The sequence below is a fragment of the Notolabrus celidotus genome, chromosome 9, assembly GCF_009762535.1.
Source record: "Notolabrus celidotus isolate fNotCel1 chromosome 9, fNotCel1.pri, whole genome shotgun sequence".
Classification (NCBI taxonomy): domain Eukaryota; kingdom Metazoa; phylum Chordata; class Actinopteri; order Labriformes; family Labridae; genus Notolabrus; species Notolabrus celidotus.
This window is the reverse complement of record NC_048280.1, coordinates 17,210,476-17,231,736: the sequence shown is the minus strand read 5'-3', so window position 1 is coordinate 17,231,736 and position 21,261 is coordinate 17,210,476. Positions and strand designations below refer to the sequence as shown.

At 38.8% G+C, this 21,261-nt stretch overlaps 1 protein-coding gene across 1 annotated transcript in view; it reads left to right on the top strand.

The window, feature by feature from the left end:
• Positions 1-1,276: 1,276 nt before the first annotated feature.
• Positions 1,277-21,261, top strand: part of iqgap2 (IQ motif containing GTPase activating protein 2) — a 40,701-nt gene continuing 20,716 nt past the window's right edge. The window contains exons 1-9 of the mRNA XM_034691481.1: positions 1,277-1,635; positions 5,052-5,151; positions 15,052-15,208; positions 15,624-15,701; positions 16,881-16,957; positions 18,641-18,708; positions 19,871-19,984; positions 20,112-20,290; positions 21,008-21,095. Coding sequence (XP_034547372.1) covers positions 1,590-1,635; positions 5,052-5,151; positions 15,052-15,208; positions 15,624-15,701; positions 16,881-16,957; positions 18,641-18,708; positions 19,871-19,984; positions 20,112-20,290; positions 21,008-21,095 — 907 coding nt within the window. The 5' untranslated portion in view covers positions 1,277-1,589. The remainder of the gene's footprint in view (positions 1,636-5,051; positions 5,152-15,051; positions 15,209-15,623; positions 15,702-16,880; positions 16,958-18,640; positions 18,709-19,870; positions 19,985-20,111; positions 20,291-21,007; positions 21,096-21,261) is intronic.

Below are 21,261 nucleotides of genomic sequence, written 5' to 3'. Positions count from 1 at the left end.
TGTACATATATAAACGTTGGTTCGAATGACTTCAATACATATTTATAATAATAATTTATAATAAATATTTAAATAAAATACATGTTTAAAGTGTCAAATTATCGCAAGAACACGTCGGGTAAGACCCCGTTCATGGTCATTTTAAACAAACTGAAATCTCATCTTTGCTGTTGTTTTATCACAAGGGTTCCCAAACTTTTCAGCCTGTGACCCCCAAAATATAGATGCCAAAGACTTGCGACCCCCACTGTTCCTCAAAGTGATTTAATGTGGCTTCATTAAGCTGGTCTGCAGAAAATTAGCCTACCTATATGAGCATGTGTCTGTGTTTCCTGTGTTGTTATGAATTAACCTACTGCTACTGATGCTTTTGATGATTAAGTGTTCACTAACCCTAACCTTGGGAGTCATCTGACAAAAAGAAAGGCAGACAAACTCATTACACTTTCTATTTTCAAGGTTTTATTTCAAGTTTAGCTACTATTTTTGTCTATAATGGATAAAAAGTACTATTTTTTGATAACTTAAAAAAACAACATTCTGGGGAACGTCTCACGACCCCTAATTTGTGTCTCACGACCCCCAGGGGGTCCCAAACCACACTTTGGGAACCCCTGTTTTATCAGAACGGAAGTACTATATAATACATAATATTGCATTTAAGAACAAGGTATTTCAAAAGGCTCTTTAACAGACATGTGAAGAGATGAAGACAAAATGTAAAATATAATAAACTGGATTAAGAATGTATTTTATTTTCTTTAACTTGAAAAGATTAGACTGACCCTGAGTGGCAAAGCTCATATCTTTAAAAAAAGAAAGAAAAAGGGACCCTTTTTCATCTCAGCTCAGCTTGCTGTGTCTTTAGACTGAGTAGCAGCATGGTGCGTCTTACTAGATTATTGCTTTCATCTGTTCATTTTTTATTATTATACTTGCTTTTTGTTTTATGTTCTTCATTTCTGGAGTTCTATTTAGTTAATCTGGAGGGAGTATGTGTCAGGGTGGGGTGGGGGGATATTTGTTGTTTTGTATTTCGTATATCGTCTGTGTGTTTCTTTGTTCCAAAAAAACAGGAACATGTACCAACCTCTAATTTTGGATGTGATTGTTTTTCTCTGTGAAAATCAATAAAAGTTTGAGGAAAAAATAAAAAACGCTCTTTAAAGATTCAAAAAGATAGTGAGGCACTGATGTTCCATTTTTACATGGTGTCTGTGAATGCAACAAAGGGCAGGAGCCAGCTTTTGACCAGCAGGTGGTGCAAGTTACTAATTGTCCATGTCAATCATTTCGCCTCAGAGTGAGCGCTGCTAAGATAACAGTGACAATTTGTTCATGACTCCAGCGGAAGAATTGCACAACATGGGGATTGCCTGCCTCAAGAGACAGTTGTCGCTTTAATGAAACATTTGAAAAGTATTTGGTCCAATTCCTGACACTTTCCTCAAAGTTAGCCAGTGAAGTTATTTTATTCCTTAACCAGAGAAGGCGTGGCATGTCATTGGCTGGTTTGCTCTGAACGCTAGCTTGTAAACTGAAGTTATTTCCAGTTCAGGCGGGTTCACAAGTGGAGGAAACGACGCAAGATGAATCATGAAGAAACCACAACTATACAAAAGCCACGCTATGGAAGTAAGTTACACCTTTTTCTGACATTTATTAACGATTGTTCACTTTTAAGTGTGTCTGGCTAAGAAGGGAGGATGAATACAAGCTAACGGGAGATGCAGCTCAGTGATGTTTGATGAGCAACAGGTGGTATGACAGCACCTGTGTCCGTGCAATTACAGGACACCTTCAGTAAATGTGGCAGTCCCTGACAATTTGGGAAAAATACATGAAAAGTGATATAAGGATAATAAGAGTCAACCATGAGTTGATAAAGATATTTCAGGTGGCATGTTAAATAAAAGCTATAACATCTTAAAATTTGACTGCACAAGCTGTTTTAAAGTTTTGAATTTTACTGTTTCCTCAGTGTCCCAAAACTGTACCTCAGTGAATATTATCTGTTTGTTTTAGTGGTGGCAGCCAGCATATCACCCTGTCCACACATCAGGCATTTTCTCATCGGTTAACCATTAACTGTGGATTTAGCTGCTGTTGAGAAATGTATAACAGGGTACATGAGTGTATCAAGATTGTGAGTGAGCTAGCTCATATAAAACTGCTCTTAACTCTTCAAAACATTAAACCAAGTCAGAGTTGACTGTATGTAGCTTGTTACTGACCCAGAACTGTGGGGCAAGGTACAGCGTTTACAGATAAGACCAATCAATAGTGTCATCATTGCAAACTTTCTTTGTTTCTGACTTGGCCTACTGAATTTCATTTACACATTTTTGTTTTGTTCTGCTTAGATGTTGATTTGAAAGAGGTGTGTCTCTTGAAAAGCAGTACAAATAGTGAGTAGTTTGTTGCAGAGAAAATTACATTAAGGAGAAGCAAAATACTGTCCTTGCTGGCCTTGTTAACGTGTGAAAGAGGCCAAATTGAAGTAGGTATGGGGGGAACTTTGCACCTGCATGTGTTTTAAACTTGCAAGGGCTTGTAGGACCAGAGGAGAGTTACTCACTGAAAATAATTTCAGTAAAAGGCAGTGTAAGTAACCCTGTTTTTTTTGTCTGTGAAATAAACCAACCCCTCAAAAAAAAAAAAGCAGTGTGGATTAGTAGTTCCCCGTCAGACCTCCCAAAAGGTTTGGTAGAAAATAATCCCCCTAACAAACAAAAGCCTGGGTATTAATCACAGAGCATTTGATTCAGGTTTTTTGGATTCTGGGGCAAACCCATCCTGAGGTTTAAAAATATACTGCTAAGTTTAAGTAGGCTCTTCCAGGAAGTGTGTGAGTGAGTCACTCGCAGAGGTAGCGTGTAATGGCTGCATGGAGGCAGATCTGGCCCTGAGATGAATGTTCATACACATTTGCATTCATGTAGACTGCACAGCTGGGCTACTGATCTGTGGTTGAGTGGTTGAATGATGTGCTTGTGAGTGTTCTGCACTTATCGCCGGAGAGGCTGCCATAGAATGACCTGTTTTGAATGAGTGTAGATATGCTTAGCATGTGTCTCTCTCACATGTGGGAATTATATGTCAAGCCTCTTTGGAGACCTGTTCAACGGATGTCTGTGCAGATGGCTGATGAAAAAGCAGGAGAAGAAGAAGAGTCAGTGAACAGAACATACCACAGTGGAGAACTTTTCATAGAGTCAAAACTGAAATCAATCAAATATTCACTCAAAAAGTGCCACAAGGTCTACTTTCTGGTGATTTTTCATGTATTAAATTAGTTTGCAGTATTATCTGTTGATTGGCTGCTCAGTTGGTCAACAAATAACTTTAGCATTGTTACAGACACTTGGCTTTGGTTTGTTGAAATATTGTAAATAGCAAAATTATCTTTATTTCTAGAGGATCGCATAGTTTACAGTGACCATAGATGACAATGACACAGTATTTCTTGGTGTATAATTTTGCCTTCTTCGTGGGCATTTTAAAGAGATTGTTTAGGCTAATGAATCTGCAGGTTTGACCAGTTGAACTAGGCATCATTAGAAGTGGTAATCTTCATGTAACTCATGGACATATGAAAGTCTGACAGTATGTGTTTGCTTTCACATGTTTATACAGTTTGTGTGTTTGACCAACTTGAGGTCCTACGCCCAAGCAAAGCAGAGATCATGCATGACAACAGTGTTATTGTTGCTAAACTCAAAACCCAGGGTATGATCCGTGGTCTAAAGGGAGAAACCCTCAACTTAAACTTAGCCACTGGACCTGAGAAAGTACCTTCAGTCAGCCAGAAATAAAGAGATCTGATTGGATTAGATTGGGGTAAGAGGCGTTTGAGGGGAGGAGATCTCATTAAGCTGCAGGTAAAGGTTAACTCGCAGTTGAAGTCACTTGACTGTGCAGCCCCCTGCTGAGTCCACTTTGTCAGGGATATTTCATCTCCCTGAAATAATAATGTATTTTGACATAGAATGCTCTACATATGTAGGAAGGCACTGTAACCCTAAACAGAACAATCCTTTTAACCCTCCTGTTATGTTGCGGGTCAAATTGAGCCATTTTAAAGTCTATTTTAGGAAATATATGCCTTCCAAACCAGCTAAATGCAGCATAAAAATCTGGGCAGCATGTGACAGAAGAGGTGTTGTGTTAATTTATCAACAAAAATTCAAAATTTTAAATAAAATCAACAAAAATCTATATCATGTTAAACTATTGTATTTATATTTAGGGCTCTCCAATGTACATTAAAAACGTTTTTAAAATGGATTTTAGTGAAAAAGGAGTGAGTTATCCTCATTGAACCATGATCTGTGAGGATTAAAGAACACCAATGTATTAAATCTTGATTTAAATGGTTAGTAATGGAGTTAAAAATTTGATTTAAAAAAAAATGTGTATTGGGATTTTTTGGGGGTTCTGACACTTTTGGATAATTGAATATGCCCCGGGTCAAATTGACCCAGGAACATTATTGCTGTTCTAGTGAAACGAACATAACAGGAGGGTTAACCATCAATACCATTTCAATCTTTCAGCCAGTGCACACTCTTTTCAGTATTGTGTATTTTTGTGACTTTCTGTTGTTAATTTGAAATAGCATTGAAAATGCATAAGATGTGTCAAGTTATAGATGTAAAAATGATTCACATAATTGTAAATGATTAATCCAGATAATATGTATTTTTTGGCCTTTTTGCCTTTATTTGTTAGGATAGCTGAGGAGAGACAGGAAAAGTGGGGAGTAGAGAGTGGGGGAAGACATGCAGGAAATGGTCGACCGGATGGGAATCGAGCAGGCGACCCCTGCGACGAGGGCTGTAGCCTCTGTATGTGGGGCACTTAGACCATTAGGCCACCAGTACCCCACTAATCCAGATAATATTGTCCTGCACCCTGGAATGATCAACTCATCCAAGTGATGTTACGTACATCACAGGACAAATTATATGAACATGCTTCTATTTTATGTAATAAAATGTCATTATTAATGTCATCATGAGTACGTATTTAAACAGTCTTCTCTTTTTCAGCCATTCAGGATGACGAACGTTTGTCAGCGGAGGAGATGGACGAGAGGAGACGACAAAACATTGCCTACGAGTACCTGTGTCACCTGGAGGAGGCAAAACGGTAAGATGGGGGACGGTCTCAACAAAGGGAGGGGAGAAAGGAAAATGCTTTTCAGAAAGAGTCAGCAAATGGCACTTGCTGAATTAAGGCCGTCACTTTTACTTTTACAGATGCTTTGTTGCATATCAGAGCGCATATCAATTTTACAACCCAAATTCCAAAATGTTGGGACGCAGTGTAAATTGTTGATACGAAACTGACTTTGATGGTTTGCAAATCATATAAACCCAATAGTGCAAAAACCATAGACTGTATAAAATATGGACGTAGTATCCATGATGTCACCCGTCTGTCTCTGAAGTGCTGTTTTGAGGCAAATCGTCGCCGGCAGCCATATTACTGCTGTTGAGTGATTATGACGTAAAGAGGCGGACTTTTAGCCTCCTAGCCAACAGCTACAGTGTTCCCGCCTGTCAATCAAGTCAGCTGCGCCTCTCATTGGAAGACTCGTAATCTCAATATCTTCGAAATTGTCACGTTAGGAAAAAAAATCACCCCCCCTACAGTGTGTGCCGATTGAGAAATGAGCTATCCAGACTACACTCGTCTTTTTTACCAGGCTGTAAACATGTTTATTTCTGCTGTAAAGATCGGCTTTTTAGAATTGGGGTGTATGTGGTTTTCGGTACTTCCGGAGCCAGCCTCAAGCGGATCCTTGATGAACTGCAGTTTTAAGCACTTCTGCGTTGCACTCATACTTTTAGACCGGAGATTGCCACTTGGCAAAAATATATTATCAAATCAAAACAGTTAAGACAGCATCAACAAAACACTGAAAAAGTTGTGTGATGCTAAAAAAACCCCACCAAAACACTTGGAAAATCCCAGGTTAGTAACCTGACTGTATAAAAGGGTATTCCAGAGAGACTGGATGTCTCCGAAGTAAAGATGGGAAGAGGTTATGCCACCCAAAATATTTAAGCCACACCATGGATGTTTTCTCTAGATCCGCCCCTGTTACACCCCCTGAAACATATGCTGCCTATTTCAGGAAAGACCTTGCATATTTCAGAGAGACTGACAGACAGGGTCCCCCACAGAAAGAGTGACAAACTACATTCTGCACCTACTACAGCAGCATGGCTCTGTAGTAGAAGAATCTGGGTGCTAACTTGGCCGGCCTGCTATCCTTATGTGAGCTGTTGAAAACATTTGGCACATCATAAAACAAAAAAAACAACAAAGGAGATCCCGAACTATTGAGCAACCAGGCCAACTTTTTGATACATCTTGCTGGCATCAAATTAGAAGTTGTGTGTTTTTTGTTATAAGATAATACTTCACAGGTCAAATGATTTCGTTGCACTATTTGCAACTAAATATAGGATTTAGATTATTTGCAAACCATCAAATTCTCTTCAGTATGTTTAACAATTTAGTATTAGAATTCTGTGTTTTAAAAAAATATATTATGCAGAAATAAAAACAGCAGGGTATGGTGAAAATGTAAGTGATGCAGAGAAAGTATGAGGAATATGACGGAAATCAGAGCCAAGCAGTGTGTGGCATAACTTTGTAGTTGCGAGAAGTCATAATTATGGTGATAGGCAGAATCAGCATAACCATGAGATGATGACACAGAGCTGTAAGCACTCATGAGTGCGTGTGTGTGTGGATATGAGGGAGGTACTGACTTAGTGGAAAGAGTGGCTCCCTTTTAACTATGTCCTGTCTGATCACAGACATAATCAAATGAAAACGAAGCACTAAAGTAGTAGACAATTTTCTTAATAGGTTTAGTTTAGTGAACCCGAAGAATCGCTCTCATGAGGTGCAGGAATAGAGCTCAAACTTAACCACTTCCTGTCTTCTTCTACACGTGGGGATTTGTCTGAACAGACGCACACAGGAAGTGGAAACCTGTCTCTTTTATCGCAGAGATTTCGTGACAGCCCCACCCTATCACAGAGAGATTGATTATTATCATTGATTATCGATCCGCTGACATGCTGTAAACTGTTGAACAAGAAAAAATGTTCATCATACTATTTAATAGAGCTTGCACACTGAGCAGGATTTCTTCACAGATCATTGTTTGACCACTAAACTTGCACTTTGACTCAGTAATGACTTAAAGAGTGTATATTATCTGCTATATGGGTCTGCATGGGCAGGTAGGCTACGCTAAGAATATAGTTAGTCCTCCATAATTTGGCCACACCAGGATTCTGAATCCTTTTCTTTTTCAAAAGGCAGAAGTATAAGTCTAGTCGAGCTGCATTGTGACAGTTTAAGGAACAGATGCTTTCGTAAGACTCAATAGTCAACCAAAAAAATGACTTTTATTTAACTCTGTCTCACACGTGCTCACACTCGTACTCACACTTTCACTATCTGGCTTCCTGTTATTCCATTCCTATGCTACTGACTCATCCACAATCCTGTCAGTTGTGGAATGGAACCACTATTCTGGGAATGTGTCAAATTAGATTAGGATTACTGCAAACACCTAATGCCGTCGACTACAGAGAGCATGGGATTAGGTTGTACTCTTTCTCTGAGGTCAGAAGTCAGCAGCCACTGAAACACGCCAACCGTGAGGACACAACTTATTTATTAAACCGGGGTTATGATCTATAAAAAAATGCTGGACTATCAAACCATAATTTATTTGTAAAATTAACCTGAGGTTGTTGTATTTTTAGTGTTTTATTAAATGGAGGAAAGCTGACGTTAACCGTTTGCAGCAAAAAAGTGTTATAGCCTTCCAACTGCACAAAAGTTCTTACCTCCTTTATTTCCCGAATCTTGAATTTACAATCGATTTTTTTGATAAAGCTCTCAGGACTTACACACTTGATTCATGCCAGATTGCCGTTTTCAGAGGAGACATTTATGACTTTTCATTGTGGGAAAAGGAAAAGTGTTACTAATTGTGTAGCCTTTGATATATATCAAATTTCCAGGCAAATAATCACAATGTGAAAGACAAAACAGCTAAAAACCAGGACTGAATTGAGAGCAACCACAATACTTCCTACACCATTATTCATTTTACTACGCCTAAGATATTTGAAGTTAAAATTGATGAAGTCTTTCATACGGACTTAGTACAGATCAGTTCATTCTAGATTCTTTTTTAACTTTAACTTTCAAAATAATTCAAACACACGCACACACACACGATTGTGCGATTGCGATTATAGTGGAAAATATTGCGATTTGCGTTTGCAAACTCATAAATGGTTTTATGAGTCTTCTTGATTGTTTATCAAGGTACGCGGGATCCCCAATTTCAAACATACAAACATTAAGTAAACACATTTTTAATTTGCGTTTAAAAAAAATAAAGCTGTTTAAAGCACTTGTACAAGTAAATTGTTATAGAGTGTGATTTCTTTATGTCACCATGAGGTCTTATGGTGTGACACTCACAATGGTTGCTGTAATAGTGCTCTGCTGTGGTTTGATTTGGCCCTGATGACCTTTTAGCAGTCTCTGTCTTTGTTATACTTGTCTGGGTCCTCACCCGCATGTTTTCATCATACTTTTATCAGTGCTGTTTAAAGCTGGGGTTGGTAATCAGATTTAGATACACTTTTTGTTATACTGGTTAAAATGATCTTTATGTCCTGATGGCAATCAATACATAATGTGTTCTTAAAAAAAGAGCGAAGAAAAGCTGCTATCTACAGCCGGAGTAAACCTGGGAAAACACCAAACAATCACCGTTTTTTGGGACCCAAAATTTTAAACCATTCAAATCCCTTCCTGCCGTTCTGCCCGCCTCCTGCGCGTACATTTCCCCGGCGTGCACTCCAAGTCCCCGTCCCCTGCCTCTGCTTCCCCTGACTCTACTGACTGCCCCTCTCGCTCCACCTCGGACCTGTCCCCTCTGACCCGAAGAGGTGCTTTGCTCAGGACTGTAGTCCGGATCAGAGTCTAAAAAGCTCTAACCACGGGGGCTCTGACAAGCAGAAGAATGAATGACATTTAGTAGGTCCTACAGAAATATAGATGTACTGTAGCGTCCGTCCGGACGCTATAGGGATGACGAGCCGATTCGTGAACACGTTGAGTTTTAATAACCGCTCACTGTCGGCCGTGATCACGACAACCAACAAAACAACAATCAATGTTTGAATGAATGAAGAACTTCTCCTGTTGTCTCTCCCCTCTCCCGCTCACACACTCTACACCTCTCCTGATGCCTTCACTGACTGTCAACACTGTAGGAATTAAGAACATCTACACTGAACAGGTTTAACAAACAGTAGAGTTGTTACAGAATTATATGTGTTAGAACTTTTCTCCTGATATCGTGTCACCAGTACAACTGGGTAATGCTAGCATGACAGTTGTGAGTACTAACAGCAGCCATATTTATTTGTGTTTTTAACTTTCACTATGAAAATGTTTTGGTGAGGACTGGTTTTGAATCAGTCACCATCATATGGTCGCAAGTCAGCGGCGCTCGTGAATGTGAGCGGGGGGGGCGTCGTTTTGGAGGAGCTCTGAGGGAGGAGGGGAGAGGTTAGACGGAGTCCTGAGGAAAAGCTACATTCAAATTCATGCTAGTTTTCCGAGACTGCCAACCCCAGCTTTAAGGTGTTGATTCAAATTGGTTGTGTTGCTACGTGATGTAGTGACTTAAACTTTGCAATTTTGGCACAGCAATTAATTCTGTACGGTGTCGCCGTACCTGAATCCAAAATATTCCCATACAACAGTCGTTGCCCTATTTTCATGACCAGTTCGTGCACACTTTGCACGCTGGGCAGTCATGTGACCATGAACATGCTGTACATACAAACCAAGAGGCAGGCTCCGACCATGAGAATTAAAGCCAATGCGGAAGTGTTAAACTGAAGTTCAATCAGGAGAGACACAGTTTGAAGATTAAAGGTTATTTATTTCAACTGAATGAATAATGACAGAAATCTTTGGCGTAAGGACTCTATGGGGATAATTTTGTGAGTGTAGGATGCGTGAATTTGGCAGCAGAAGAAATCCCCCTAGAGTCCAGACACCGGTGGTGGTGGTTGATGAATTCTAGGAATTGAAGACTTTGCAGAGACCAGGTGGAAATGGGGAGATGGAGGGGTGCGTGCCATCAATGCAAGAAGGAACTAACAGGAGAGAGAGACACATTTAAAAAGACAGCAGAAAGTTGATAGGCTGACAATAAGGGCGTGCCACTGAGTTATTGGATGACAGGTGCCGCTGATTAACCAATGACAGCTCCGGAGCATGCAGCTGGAAGCGGGTGAGCTATTGCACGAGGGAGAGGAGAGTTAAACAACTGCTGTGATTGCTTTATAGTCCTCCTGTCTGAACTGTCATATTTTCTCGAGTGTACGCTTGAGGCTGGCTACAGAAACACCGGAAACCACATACATATCAATTCAAAAGAGCTGATCTTTACAGCAGAAACAAACATGTTTACTGCCGGCTGCAAAAAACTAGTGTATTCTGCATAGCTCCCTTACTCAATCGGCACACACTGTACGGGGCCGAATTATTTCATAACACTGCAATTTTGAAGATATTAAAATTACGAGTTTTACATTATGAGAGGCACAGCTGACTTGACTGACGGGCAGGAACAGTTTAGCTGTTGGCTAGGAGGCTCAAAGCCCGCCTCTTTACATCACACGAGCTCAACAGAAGTTAGGTTCAGTTCAGCATTTCCAATATGGTTCCCTCCAACGATTGGCCTTAAAACAGCGCTCCAGAAACAGATGGGTGACGTCACGAATACTATTATTTATACAGTCTATGGCACAAACACACACACTGTCAACGCAGCTGATGGGCGTAACTAAACAGACCCAAAACAATCTGAGGAGATGTTGTAACATTTACAGACACATGAGCACACATTTTTTAAAATCACAAGTTGAGCCTTTTATGCATTTTAACTGCACATGTCCATATTGCAGTTGTGATTGCACACACTCGCACGCACATCCATCGAATACAAACAAGCACACAGACAGACCGTATTTTATGAAGTGAGACTTTGTACTCGCAGAGGAGAGTAAACAGTGGCTTCATATTGATTGCTTTCTTTGTAGACTTGTTTAGTTTTGATGAACGTCCACCTCATGATATCTAGAACAAGTTTTGTCATCAAAGGATACATTATAATTTAAAACACACCCTTCCTGTGCAACATTTCTCCCCTTAAACACACACCGGCAACCCACAAAAACACAACCTCATGATCAGCATAACTAATCTACATGATGCACGTATCAGAAGACACTGTTTAGACAGAAACACTGAAGCTGCAAACAGAGGAGAGATATTGTGTTGAATATATTAAAGTCCCAGAGTCCAGAAAGCAGTGTTTTGTTAATCCTGGGGAGATGCAGATTGGACAATGACAGGAAGGCCTGCTAAGGGGGGTTGTAAACACGAGTGCTAGCCTGTCCTTCTTCAAGAGACAAGTTCCCCCAACATTGTTTTAAATGCAGGAAGTGGAGTTTCACAGGAGAGCCATGTCACCAATGCAGGATGTCCCTTTGACTATGTTGCCGCCAAACGTCTTTCTTGCATTCAGTAATCTTGACAGCTGCTTTTTATCCTGTCTGCTGAGATCATACTCCATGGTTTTCATGAATGAGAAGGCTACACTGTGTATCTGTCATTTATTGACTGTAAAGGTTTTTTTTTTAAAGACCTGAACACAAACAAGCCTTTTCAAAGTTGTAATATAATACTTGCATTTGGGGTCATGTTATTATTTCAGAAACAATACTCGATACTAGACAAATAAAGACATGCTAGAAATTGATCATTTGATGACTGCTACTTACATTTCTTCTCAAGCAAAAGCCTCGTCCAGAGGAATTTTGTTTTCTCAGGAGCATCAAAGGTCTGGACTACAAAGCAGATTATGTTTGCAAATAGAGTTTAACCTGTGTAAGAGTACTGCCAACCAGTCCCCTTAATACCAAAGCTCTATGCCTGAGGCTTTTGAGCAAAGAATTACACGAGTGTTGAGGGATCCCCAAACCCTTCTGTTTTCCTTGATGATTTTCAGATGAGAGGTTATGATTGTGCTTTTGTTTTGATGTTTATAGTTTTATTTTCCCTAAGTTTGGTTGATGTTGTCTGGGTTGCATTGTGTGGAATAGGTCTTAAACAACACAACAACCAATAAGAATACATTTGAGCAACATTTAAATTTGAATGGAATCCACAGAAGTCATGGTTGTCAGATGTTACCCTGTTGACCTTATTATTTAGAAGCCTTAAATGACACCTTCTCAAAGTCCCTGATTTTTCTCTATTTGGCAGTTGTAGCTGTGTTGCTTAGAGCACTTTTCAAAAACCAAGTTACAAAGTGTTTTACATGGGCAGCAAAATAAAACAGGCAGATCCTAAAAACACACAAGTCAAGATAAAGAAATAAAACTTATTTTAAAAGACATACAATTCCCCTAAAATATATCTCAAGGAATACAATTATTTTAAAATATATTTCTTTAGACAGTTAAAATAAAATAAGTTAAACTTTGCTCTAAATTTGTATTCTGCTCTTCTGACTTGCTCATGTTTGAAGTGGTCATTTGGTTGATTTTTGCTTATGGCAATCAATTGTCAGGCGTACTGAAGCTCGAAAACCAAAGGATGCTCTGTTGTTGTTTTTAACTTGCCTCATAGTACTGGCCTCCTTAGGAGATATCTTCAAATTTGGCCCAAAGACTGAACTCATTTCGATTTGGTGGTCAAAGACTATTGTCAGTGTGATGTCATGTTGATACAAGAGTATTTTAATTTTCATCCATCCGAGCTAACAGTACAAGCTGTAGTATATTATTAAACAGGCTCCCTTCAGTCTACCCCTTGTGTACCTGTTTATGCTCATGTAACAAGGGCCTACTCACAACCAACACTGGGGGGAAGGGGGTAGACCTGGATGTAGATGCAAGGCACAGTTAGAATTTGACTATGGACTATTATTTTCATGATCACTCAATCTTCCATTAAATGTCCAATATTTCCAAACTACCAATGTCGTGATCCCTGATCGTGATTACTGACTAAAGCCTACAAAACTAATGTATCATGTGTGGTGATGTTGTATTTCAGAAGAAGTAGCTCATTCAGTGTGTTGTATTTCATATTTGTAATGGTTTAAGAGAGAAGTAGGAGTTCACCATGTTAAAAACTGACTTGATGTACTTTCTGTTGTGTAGATTTCTCATTCCTAAATGTTCAACAGCATCAGCTCATATAATTGGTTTCTAGGTTGCTCTGTTCCTCAAGGTACCTAACTTACACACTTCACTGAGTTTGTGTTGACAGTGCATGGCGTGTTGTGGTTGTCCTTAATGTGCTGACACATATTTTGGCAGACAGGCTCCTTTGATCGCCCACACAGCCTTTATTAACCTAAACAAGGTGCCTGTGTGCATACATGTGGGAGGCAGGGCTTTTTTATTTGCAGACTGAAAGGTAGGAGTTGCTGCAATAAATGGAACTCAAGAACAAAACTGAAGGAGGTTAAATATATCTGAGCACTGGACACTGAATTCAGTTGTGTGCTGATGAACATTAGGACAAAAAGATGGCAGTGTTTCAGATTATAATCATGGGGTCAGAACTGAAGTTTTGCTGTGTAAAATATGGAGTCACTTCCAGGCAGTTGGATAATGTGTAACAGAGTCTCAGACTATGATAATTTACTGTGTTCACAAATCATTCACCAGCTCTTTGGAATGGATTTTTCCAAAATATCTCTGGGAATAGTCTGGAAGAGATTGCTCTGAAACTGCTGTTGAACCTTATGAAATTAAAATTACACGAGTTCAAAGAAGGTCAAAATTAATTTTATATAGACTACTTTCTCTCTGTTCAGCTTTAAGTTTTCTTTTCTTTTCTGAAGGTCTATGTGAAAGGGAAAATCACTGATCAAACATGGACTTGCAGAAGTCCAACGTAAACACCTAAACAGTGATCAATTTAGAGTAATTGGATTGCCAACCTTTATTAACTTCCCATCTCTCACAGTAGGAAGCCTAATGATAACCTTCACATAGTCCCACAGTTCAAACTAAAGTCTCTCCTCAGCCCCCTTCCTAAAGCATGCTGGGCTCAGCGTGGGTGCGGCTGTAACCATGCCCAGCTCTCATCAGCCCACAGAAACCTTTGTTGCTCAGACTTGAGTTGATGTACTGTCATTTTTTGAAAGGTGGTGCATTCACCTGCTGTAAAATACAATACTTGTGCATCAAACAGCAAGTCATCATAGATTTTCTTTTTCCATCAAAATTAAAAACTTTATTACACTAACTTAATTTGTGTGAAATGAAGCATACAATAATAAAGACTGGATATAGGAAAGGTATGTTATATACTGGTAAAAACCAAAGAGCAACCATCAGATATGCAGATCACACAATTAAAGATCAGAAAAGAAGTGCTGGCTAAAATACCATTAAAGACTGAAGTACTGTACTGGCATACAGTAAAGGCCAATAATTGCAGCAGGATATAATTTTTGTTTTGCTTCTTATATGTCTGTTCCTGGTCTACTGTTTGTAGTTTTTTGTTCGGATCAGGAGGGGCAAGAGGTGTTAATAGAGGAAAGCCAATATTTACTTTCTGGCTAAATGCAGGCGTCCAGTCACTTCATAAATTGCACTGCACTCTGTAAATCTCCTGTGACAGGCTAAACAGAGAGGACTAAAGCCTGTGTTGGTGTGAATGTAACCATAGTGTGACATGTTTATGTTGGTTCAGCCCAGCTAGTTGAGAGGAAGTCAAATATGATGTCATCAACTTTTCAACCTTACGCTGTTAAATGTTTACTTTAAATTGAATGTGTATATTTTCAGGAATTAATAAAAGTCTTCAAAATCATTTTTAAGCTGATGCCTACGTTTGGAATTAAAGTTGTGTATTAAAAGTTTTCCTCCTTCACCAAGCTTCATAACTGTGCACTCTCAGGTGGATGGAGGCCTGCCTAGATGAGGACTTACCCCCGACGACAGAACTGGAAGAGGGGCTGAGGAATGGTGTCTACCTTGGCAAACTTTCCAACTTTTTTGCCCCAAAAATGGTGTCAGAGAAAAGGATCTACGACCGAGACCAGTCACGCTATAAGGTAGATCTCTATTTTGTTGTTGACTGCTAACATCATCCTTTTTAGGTATGGTCAAAGTTTGAACTTTTAGCACTTTCTCACTAGGCTACATCAGAGCAGAGGGGGACGTTGTTTCCATAACCGTCAGACACTTCCTGACTGTTGAACGTTTCACACAGGAAAGGGAGAAACATGGCAGGCCAGTGTTAAGGCCTCAATGTAACATGCAGCTGTTGTGCTGGAATAGTTAACTGCCAAAACTGTGACTCTGAGCTCATCTTAGAGTCTTATTATAGTATTAATTGCTATGCTCAGGGCTGCTTTATCTTTCACTCACTGACAGCCATTTTTGTTGATGTAGAAAAATATCTAAACATTTCTCTTTGATATAATAAAATTAACTTTTTTTGCTTGTGTCTGCTTTTTTCAACTGCAGGGCAGAGGGCTGCACTTCAGACACACAGACAACACAGTGCAGTGGCTCCGAGCTATGGAATCAGTGGGTCTCCCTAAGGTAAGGGACCTTCTCCACAGTCAGCCATTCACATACATGCTTCCCCTGATCCCCTCTGCTATTCATACCCTTTTAATGTATTTTTTGTATCTGTGAAAACAACAGTGTTGAGCCTCTATAAATCTTAAGAAGGATTTGTGAAGAGTCTTTGCTCAGTCAAAGATATCACTAATGCTCCTCTAGCAGACTCCTGAAAGGATATGTAGGGTAAAGAAGCTGGAATAAAAGTAAGAAAGTATGCCATAACTCCAGTGAATGCAAAAGTGTTCTCATTCACTCAGGAGCATGTGATGTCAGCAGAACAAACAACATCCTGTTCAAGTATACAGCAACTATTACACACTTAAAGAGGCCTTTGCTTCCTCATGTGTTACGTGGTCTGTTTTTTTTTTCAATTACATACTTCTACACAAACTACAAAAGTACAGGTTGATCAAATTTGTCTAGAAAATATTAATAATTGATCACATTTTTGATTATTCTAATTAACACACATTTTATGCATGTATAAACACTGGACATTAAAAATGTAATGAGGGTGAGGAAGCCCTTACAAACCTCTTTACATAATTTATGAGATAACATGAAACAATTCACTGATCTGCATCCTGAAAAATGAAGACTGACTGAAACACCATTATTTCTGCACCACCGCTTAGGTTCACATATCATAACATTCATTTCATTTGCAACTTTTAGAAATAGACTTTTATCTGTAGTTTTCAAACTTAGCCATTGAAATGTAGTATATCTCTCAAAGACAAGTGTTCATATAAAAAAAAAAAACAGGACCACCAAAAACGTACAATGAGCAGTAATGAAAGGGGCAGAGCCACAGCATTAACAATGAAATACAATGCAGTCAAGTGGGATAGCTCTGGAATAAATTCTACCTCTGTGAAGCTCTGATGCCTGGTGTTATGCTCTGTGGTATTGGAAATGATGTGCTTCATAAGGTAGTATTTATTGTTGAGCAATTACCTCAGATGCCATTATATTTTACAAGTCTTCCTTTTTATTATGTCCACTTCTTTCAACTTCTCATGCAGCTTCAGTTCGAAACCAGAAGGAACTTTTTGAATGATTTTGTGCTGATGTGTCCAGAAAGGCAGACTAAAGAATATCTGACATAGATAACTGAAAATCAATGAATATCTGTTGTTTTGTGTCTGCTTTCAGATATTTTATCCTGAAACAACAGATGTGTATGATCGTAAAAACATGCCCAAGGTGGTGTACTGCATACATGCACTGAGGTAAGAGGAGAAAAACAAAATAGGAAATTTTTCACTTGAGTTTCTTAATGCATTATTCACTCCTATCAAACTATGGTTGACTGGTGTGGTGTTATTTTGCTATCAGCATGACAGTGTATTCAAGTTACAGCAATTATGGACAGCATATGCCTAGGACAACAATTGAATGAGATCTGCTTACACCATCATCTTTCTGTGGGGTTTAGACATGGCCTCATGTGTGACCCTTAAAGTTGAACCTCTGCTTTATATGTCAGGAGCAGAAACAGTTCTTTGTCAGTGACATGAAACAGGAACTGGAAAATACTATTTCTTCTTATGTGAGGCAGAGAGAGCTCTTCTTTCAAACACAGAGGTTTTTATGATTTGTCTCAAACACTTCTGATGAGCATGGCCACTCTATTAGCACTACATGTGTACATCTCTGTACAGCATGTATGCAGGGACTTTCTGACAAATTGTATGAGGTATTTTAGTGTTCAGCTGTTTACTTACAGTCTGACCACAATGAGTGCATTACTTTTCGTGGTCCCTGATTATGTGTGATAACACTTTAAAAGAAAAGTTAGTGGTCTTACTGTAAAGTGGGCTGGTCCTTGCTTTTCACTGATGAGATTACTTTGAATTAAATCAGGGGCCAATCATATCTATCTGACCTGTCCAGTCAACCAAACACAGATTTAGGGAGTGGTTTTGTGAGCTGCTGGGATTGTTTTCTTTGTTGTAGTGTTTTGGTCAGGTCCTGAGAGATTTGGTTTCCTTCCCTGCTTCTGCACACACGTGCTCTTCCTTCCTGCTTGTCCAGCTCAAGTCCCACACCGACCCAGAAAATACTCTGCTTCCCTGGGTACAAACACACGCAGGGACAGCAGCTGATGCTCCTGCTCTTTCAGTGTGGTGGAAAATTGAAGAAAAAAAAAAAACATAAGAAAAAATTGAAGTAAAAATAATGTTATGGGGAAAGAACACAGCTCTTGATCAAATGTAAGACAAAGTGGTCGAAAAGCAAAGCTCATTGTTTTGTCTTAAAGGAAGTGGGAAGCAGGGATATAAACAAAGGGGGGTTTTGCAGTCTGCAAAGAGCTGGTTACTCCTCCATGCTAGGCAGCTGATTGTCTGGCAATAATAAAGGTGGTGACAGTCAGCTGTTTTTGTACTTGTATCTAAACTAAATCAGCTGCCAGCATGTTAAAGCTTAGATAGTAGTTTAAAGCCCTCACTTCCCCAAGGACAGAGTGCATTTCATGTGTACACACTTGACCAGAGTAACCAGCCACTACAACTGCTTCATTCAGAGCTGTGTTCATGCCAGACCTGCCTTAAATATCTATTATTCATCACCGCTTATCAAGTACCACAGGAAGATGAAAGTTTTATGAAGTTTCCAGCCACCTGTTTGTTGAATTCAGTACTCACTGGTGCACTGAGCCTGCTGGTTGAGTCACATAGTGCTTGTTGTAATGTGAGCCAACACTCCCCCCCTGTGGTGCAAGTGTGACAAAGATAAACATTACCAGCCATGAGGAGCAATCATGAAGAAAGCCATGTGTAATACAGTACATTTCAATAACTGGAGTTTCAGTTTCATGATTTACAACTATTATTATTAAATAACAGAATGTTTAAAAATTCTCAGTGTTACCTTTTGTGACTAAATCTTTTACCTGATGTGATTTATTTCAGCCTGTACCTGTACAAACTGGGCATTGCACCACAGATCCAGGATCTGCTGGGGAAAGTGGCCTTTACAGGTAACACCAATAAAATTCAGCTTACACTGGAAAAGTCTAGCACATAAGTTATTCAATATACTGAGTTTATACACATTTACAAACCGAGGAAAACACTGACCTTCTCATTAATTGATTTTGAATGAAGGATAAAAGCTTCAGGGCATTTTGAAACACTGTTGTTTACACAACTCATCGTGCATGTTATATATTAATGAGAATTTTCTTTGTTCTGCTGTTCTTGATTGTACTCAATTGAAAATCATGAAAGAATGTTATCATATGCTGTCACACACACACAGTTTTATTATTAGGATTTGTTTCAACATCTTTATTTCAGATGTTTGATTTATCAAACGTTTCAGTTCATTAAGTTATGCCCTGAAGCAGTTTGAATAGTACTGAATTGGAAAGTCAAACTACCAGGCATCAAAGTTTTTGACATTGGATTGTCCTGAGTAAGCCTCAGGGCTAACTCACATCAGTCACATGTGGACAATTTTTTTTTATCCCAAATTTAAACCAACTTATATTGGACTTTAATCTTCCCTGTGCTCAGTGTAGGTCTACAGTTTTTTTTCTAAAATGTTAAAAAGTTCTCTTTGTAGTTTTAGACTTCCAAAAGAGTTTATAGAATAGTTGTTCAAATCCTCCTGAAGCCTTATGTTAAAAATGTGTAATTGAATTGAATAAAAAGAAAAATCTGGTATTAACATACTTTATATGACTCCACCAGGTAACTTACAATGAAACACAAAAATTGCAAGGTTTTGACAATTCCTTTGAGTATTTTTCATGCAATTTTCAGAATGGGCAGGTCAATGGGTCGCTCCATTTTGCTTTGCGTTTCTTCTTCTTTTTATTGCCCACTGTGAAGCACTTTGTTACCTGTATTGAAAAGTGCTATATAAATAAAGTATTATTATTAATGAATTTGTGTTATACGAAACGTATACAAATAGGAGATACATTTATAATGATCTAGGAGGCTGACACAGTGCAACATTGAATTATAAGTAGTTATTTTACTTTAACATTTGCCTTATGAAAGAAACAAGAACTCGATTAATTGTTGATGTCTTGTCAGAATCCTGTTTTTCATTCAGTTGTTAACTGACACTTTGTTTTTTTTTGTACCACCACAAATTTTTTTTACCATCATTTGCATTTTTCTGTCCTCCAGAGGAAGAGATCAGTAACATGAGGAGTGAATTGGAGAAGTATGGCATTCAAATGCCAGCTTTTAGTAAGATTGGAGGAATCCTAGCCAATGAGCTGTCAGTGGATGAAGCTGCCTGTAAGTCGTCTGACCTTTTAAATATTCTATAAATCCTAAAAGATGTAGAATGAATGCCTGATATGTGTTGTTTTTGATATATTTTGGGCTACACTCAAATGCTGGCACACATTTTGATGTCCTTTAGTGCATGCTGCTGTGATTGCCATCAATGAGGCGATTGACAGAGGTCAGGCGTCTGTGACGATGGGAGCCCTCAATAATCCAAATGCAATGCTAAGGAACGCACATGAAGCTCTGGCCCAAGACTATCAGGACACACTGAGCCAGGTCAAGGATCGTAAACAGAATAACTCATCTGGCAGGGTGAGAAGCTTCATAAACACTTCAGTAATATGGGTTTTATGTATTGTTTATTGCTTGATAAGTTGATTACAGTTTGTGTTATAAAGTCCTATATGAGTTATCTCTTTTTCTTGCTTGCCAACCCATACATCTCTATTACTCTATATTTCAATCATTTTTGTACTAGTTAAGCATTCAGATTAGGATGTTTCTGACTACAGTATCTAATACTGACAACAATAACAACTGCAGAGATGGTCTACAAGGGGGTGGTCTGCACCATCTCACTTTGATGCAGCCAGCACATTCCAGTGGCTGCAGTGTCAGCTGTACTTTACTAAACACAAAGCCTTCACATCCCATTGGCTTTACACATACTGTACATACACGGACCATCCATGTATGCTTTAACGCTGAAATGTAATATGTTAAACATACAGCTTCATCAGTATAAGTGGGTAGAATTTAATGTAACTAGGTACATTATATGTTTTATATTGCTCACTATTTAGCTGTCTATTTATTTACTAATCAATTACTGTTATTATTTATAATTTACTGCAAAACAAGTACTTAATTATTACACCAAGACTTGAGTACTGCATTTTGTTCTTCTCATGTTCACATGGTCAGAATGGCAGTAAAGTATCCTTGAATCCTTGATCCCTACAAAATAATATTGTGAAGAAAATAAATATGAAGTTTATATGTTTATTCATCTTTGTCTCCTCAATTTAGCGCTCCTCTGTTGCAACTGAAGAAAGAGATGTTTATGAGGAGCTGCTGACTCAGCAAGAGATCCAGGGCTGTATTGACTCTGTAAACAGTAAGGACTTTCTCCTATTCGTGACCCTTAACATACTTCCTTACTCCGTAACACTGTCAAGTACCATCAACGCAATCCAGTATGAGAGGCAGCTGTTCATATCCAAGAACTCTGAATATACAGTATAAGTTATCCATCAGTTAATCTAGACCTGTATTATATTTAA